Source organism: Mauremys reevesii, linkage group 1 (genome assembly GCF_016161935.1).
Source record: "Mauremys reevesii isolate NIE-2019 linkage group 1, ASM1616193v1, whole genome shotgun sequence".
In the NCBI taxonomy this organism is placed as follows: domain Eukaryota; kingdom Metazoa; phylum Chordata; order Testudines; family Geoemydidae; genus Mauremys; species Mauremys reevesii.
In genome coordinates, this window is record NC_052623.1 from 203,634,388 (window position 1) to 203,639,928 (window position 5,541).

Genomic DNA, 5,541 nt, shown 5'->3' on the forward strand with positions numbered 1-5,541 from the left:
CTTTATGGCTAGATGGGAGGGAGGTCCCAAAATTCTGTCCTGTTGTAAGAGGGGGCCATAGTATGGAAAAGGTTGACAAGCACTATTCTAAGGTGCACACACACACCATGGGCCTGATTCTTCTCTCCTTTATGCGGGTGAGAATCAGGAGTAACTCCACTGAAGATTGGGGCTACAGCCCCTCTGTGCACACTGGTCTTGCTCATTAAGTGTTGATTCCCTGAGCTCATTGTTGGATGGTGTTGGAGCCATTCACCATATGAAGAGCTCTCTGAAAAGGGTCAGCTTTCCCCTTTGCCTAAAAATAATGTCACCCACACCCACCCTTCTTTATGTCTCCTCGGTGGATTGGGGGAGGATGGCAACAGGGCCAGAGAAAGAATGGGAGGCTTTGTGACATGCAAGTGCCTGAAAATTCTTTATTGTGTCGATTTCTGGTGGTATGAGAACCACCCCCAGCAGCAAAGTGTCAGGATGCACTCGCATCATGTACAACGATTATGTCATTTTTAAGTTCACCCTAGATATCGTGCACAGTCACTTACTCACTCTTAATTATTTACTTTAATTTAGAACTGGCAGCCTTATAGGTGCCACACTGACAGTCCTCGGGGTGGACCAATTCTGTTTATCAGCAGACCAGGCAAAGCAGAGGCATTGCCAGTGTGAGTTTCTACCCACCATCCTAGCAATGGGTTTATCTACACAGGGGAATTTACCAGCATTGCTATTCCACAATAGCTCCCCGTGTGTACATTCTTAGGTTCTAGCTACACAAGGACACTCAGGAAACATAATCCAGGCAAACTAGAGGTGTGAATTCTAAGTGGATTAGTTAAGCCACATTGAACCTGTGTGAGGAGACTCTCATTCAGAATTAAAGTGGCCTTAATTTCGTTTTAGTTTAATTCATTTCCAAAGTGATTTAAACTAAATCAAAGTATGGTCACTTTAATTCTTAATAGAAGCATCCACACAGGGGGTTTAATGTGGTTTAACGAATGTACTTTAAAAACTAATTTGGATTTACTTTCCCAACTATCCCCAGATAAATAAGCTCTTATTCTGGAATAAGTGTGTCCATACAGGGAATTATTCCAGAATAGCTATAGCACTTTAAATTCATACCTACCTCAACCACACCATAGCTTCCCCATGTAGGCAAGCCCTTATCAGTTACCTAGAGGCAGGAGAAAAAATTCTGTCTCCATATTTGTTCCAGTCACAGCCTTTTTGCTAAGAGTGCCTTTTATGATGTGAACTTCTATGATGTGGCCTCTTGCCTACTAGAAAGTGGATTGAAACCTTAACACTTCTCGTATTGGCCACTAAACAACCTGAACCTCATAAGATTTTCAGTCTTTACTGATCTTGGTGTCATATTTGACTTGATGACTTGGAGGTGAGACACTCCACATCCTACTACCAATCTCTGAGCCATTCAAGGCATCTACTAGCATCTTCCTTAGCCTGAACATTTCCCATTGTTCTGCCTTAAGGCCTGAAGAAGAGACCTGAAGAAGAGCTCATCTCTCTCATCAACAGAAGTTGGTTCAACAAAAGATATTACCTCACTCACCTTGTCTCTTACGGCATTTCAGGCTTTTCAGAAACCAAATCATCTTTATTTTTCACCTGATAACTCTTCTATGAGTATTATTTAGCCAGCATAAGGGTAAGTGTGGGATGTGGATATATTTTTCTGACAGTCTAGTAAAAGGACAGTTTGCTATCAAATATACCTCTACCCCGATATAACGCGACCCGATATAACACAAATTTGGATACAACGTGGTAAAGCAGCACTCCGGGGGGCCGGGGCTGCGCACTCCAGTGGATCAAAGGAAGTTCGATAGAACGCAGTTTCACCTATAATGCGGTAAGATTTTTTGGCTCCCGAGGACAGCGGTATATCGGGGTAGAGGTGTAGTTCCTGTATCTTCATTTCTTTACACAGTGGGGAAGCTCTGAACAGAAAGAATTTGTAACACATGAACCATCTGCAATTTAAATCTCTGGGTCAAATTCAGCAGAATTATGACTTACACATCAAGTGTAAATTGGTCAGAATGCTTGCATAAATGGGTGTCTGAGGTAAAGCAGAGTTGCAGTGATTCAGTATTTAGTGAGGTATGTAAAAAGAATGTAAATTATATGCTGACAGAATGACATGGGGTGAAGTGGGGGAAAAGCAACAGAACACAGCATATAAGACCATGTTTCCACTACGTTATCTCTCACTCTTACAGTTGTTGCTTTTCCTTCTGGACCCACTTCTCCCCTCCAACCAGTATAACTCGACTGACCACAGTTAAGTTACTCCTGATTTGCATGTGAGTGAGAAGGAGAACTGGTCTCTCTGTGTTTAACATAATTCTTTCTAGACATCTACATGCTGAATTGGTGCAGGTTCCACTGCTTTTTCCCCCCACTTTCTGCAATTGCCATAGTCTATTTTCCATTGTTCACAGGAGGGTGCTTCCCCATACGTATAATAGTTATGGAATAAATTACGGATGCCCTTACTGTGTTTCCATTCAGACCAATAATCCTCACATGTTCGTGGAGGCCTCCACATGCCACGGTCAGCCATGCCGCTGCCCGGCACAGTGAGCTGTAGGCACAGACACCCACTGATACCTGCTTTTCTGACCAACTTAGCTCAGTGGGATAACTTATGTGACTATTATGACACAGATGACTCACCTATGCTTACCCATGACAAATGAGTGGGCCCACCCACAGAGTGTGTGTAAGCCCCAAATTCAGCATGGTGTAGGGGAATAGGCACTTGACTAGGAGTGAGGCGCTATAGGTTCTATTCCCAGGTGGCACTGACCTGTGTGACCTTGGGTAAGTCACTTACCTCTCCCATTCTTTGTCCACCTTGTCTGTCTGCTTAGACTGTAAACTCTTCAGGACAGGGACTCTGACTCTAACTCTGGGTAAGTCTGCACTTTGAGCTGGGGGTGAAATTCCCAGCTCAAGGCAACACACCTGTGCCAGCTGTGATAATGCTAGCACTCAAAAATCAGGTATAATTGCAGTGACACAAGCAGCAGAAGGGGCAGGTACGTGGGCATCTAGCTCCTCGTACGACTGCATCTACATTCTGTTTGTAGTGCACTAGCTTGATCAGAGCCAGTGTGGGTGTGTCTCATACAGCTCCAAGCACAATGGAGCCAGTAGTTGTATTGCAAATAATACATTCCCTGTGCACTTATCTGATGTGTGTCCATGCATGCCAGTTCATAAATCCAGCAGGTGCATGTTCACCTCTTTGGGAGACATAATCTAGGAGTTCAGATTTCAAAATAGGTCCCATTACACATTCTTTGTTCTTTGCCATTCACAGGTATTTTAATGTAGGGCACCCACAACTCACTTATCAAGTCAATTTCATTTGCCATTTTCTCCTCTCTTTCATCTAAAGAAGAAAACAAAATGCAAACAAAAAGGGCCAACATTTTTGAAAAGTCAGTAATTACAGGCAAAATGCAAAGCTTAAGGCTTAAGAAGAAAATTAGCCTGTTGAGCAATACAGCACTTAGAGTTTGACTCTGTTACGCAAGAAAGAAACTTTCCAGGCTGGTTGGCAACTGTTCCACTAGCGTCTACATAGTTATTGATTAATTTATCTATTGTCACACACTTCTTCCATTAATCAGCATGGTTCTCTACACTTCTCTGTCCCCGTGTAGCCTTTGTTTTAGTTTCTTTACAGCTGTTTCAGAATAGGCAGCTTTAAATATCAGGTTACTTTGTTAAAATACAATCTCTTCTGGTCCTGGCGTGGAAATTTCCAGGGTGTGGCATTGTGTATCTCGGAGAGAAATAAGAGTACAAGATTTATTTTTTGCCTGTTTAAAATTAGAGATGTGTCCATAGTTCAAATCCAGGGCTTTTTGTTCACCCCATGATAGTGACTAGGACACACAGAGCCAGATCCTGAGGTGGTCTCACTTCATTGACTTCAAGGGAGCTACGTCCATAGCATGTACAGGGCTCTCCACTAGGATCCATATTTTAGGGATGTTGAGAGCCAGTGTTCTAATTCAGAAATCTCTAGCGGAATCACATGCAGTACAGATTTGCTTTTTTGCCTTTACCTTAATGCATATTAAAATTTTTAGACAGCCCTGAAACTTACAGTCCTCTCTTCATGCTCACAAAAAGTGGGGCACAGACAGCAACGGGCCTCAGTAGTCACGTGAAGGGACTACACACAGAAGGCAAAATAATAGTTCAGCCTTTGCTAACCCATTCAGTCCCTGGTGCAGGGGTCCCCAATGCGGTGACCGCGGGTGCCTTGGTGCCCACCGGGGTGTCTAAGTGCGCCCGCCTACTGGCCAGCAGACGAGCATCCACTGAAATGCCGCCGACAAGCTACGTCATCCAGAGGCATCGCTGCTAAAATGCTGCCGATTTTCAGCAGTATTTCGGCAGCGACGTCTCTGGATGGCGCTGCTTGTTGGCGGCATTTCGGAGGAGGCGCCTATTGACATTGCCGCTTGTCGGCGGAATTTCGGCAGATGCTCGTCCGCCGCCACGGTCCTCCGTGGCTCGTCGTCTGGCGCCCACCAGACGAAAAAAGGTGGGGATCACTGCCCTGGTGCATCTGCTGAAATTGCCAGTTCGGATAGTGATTGTTGTACTGCAAGCACCTGGCCTGGACAGAAGCCACTGACTCACGTGGCTGGACTTTACAAAAACTAGACAAGCCATTTACAACACACATTTTGCATCTCTACAGAGGAAAAAGGTCAGTAAACTATCTAAACTCCTACATGCCACAAGGGGCCACAACAGTGTTTCCCTTAACTTACCTAACAATACTGTTAATCTATCCAGCTATACTCTTAGCCCAACAGAAGAGTCTGTCCTATCTCGGGGTCTCTCCTTCTGCCCCACCACCCCCACAAACATGATACAGTTCTGCGGTGACCTAGAATCCTACTTTCGACGTCTCCGACTCAAGGAATATTTCCAACACACCACTGAACAGCACACTAACCCACAGGAAGCTTCCTCCCAACACTACGGAAAGAAGGATTCTGCATGGACTCCTCCTGATGGTTGAAACAACAGACTGGACTTCTACATAGAGTGCTTCCATCAATGTGCATGAGCTGAAATTGTGGAAAAGCAGTATCACTTGCCCCATAACCTCAGCCGTGCAGAACACAACGCCATCCACAGCCTCAGAAACAACTCTGGCATCATAATAAAAAAGGCCGACAACAGAGGTGCTGTAGTCATCATTAATAGGTCGGAATATGAACAAGAGGCTGCTAGACAACTCTCTGACACCACATTCTACAGGCCATTACCCTCTGACCTCACTGAGGATTACCACAAGAAACTACACCATCTGCTCAAGAAACTCCCTAAAGAAGCACAGGAAAAAATCTACGCTGACACACCCTTAGAGCCCCGACCAGGGGTATTCTACCTGCTACCCAAAATCCATAAACTTGGGAATCCTGGACACCCCGTCATCTCAGGCATTGGCATCCTGACAGCAGGATTATCTGGCTATGT

The 5,541-nt window shown here is 44.8% G+C and overlaps 1 protein-coding gene across 1 annotated transcript; it reads right to left on the reverse strand.

The window, feature by feature from the left end:
* Positions 1-2,380: 2,380 nt before the first annotated feature.
* LOC120409290 (UPF0545 protein C22orf39 homolog) lies at positions 2,381-2,593 on the reverse strand. Its single transcript, XM_039547118.1, has one exon. The coding sequence runs from the start codon at positions 2,591-2,593 to the stop codon at positions 2,381-2,383; it is 213 nt and encodes a 70-aa protein (XP_039403052.1).
* Between the last annotated feature and the right edge of the window lie 2,948 nt (positions 2,594-5,541).

Excerpts from the sequence above, each read along its gene's own strand:
- LOC120409290 (XM_039547118.1), bottom strand. The coding sequence starts at position 2,593 with ATGGCTGACCGTGGCATGTGGAGGCCTCCACGAACATGTGAGGATTAT.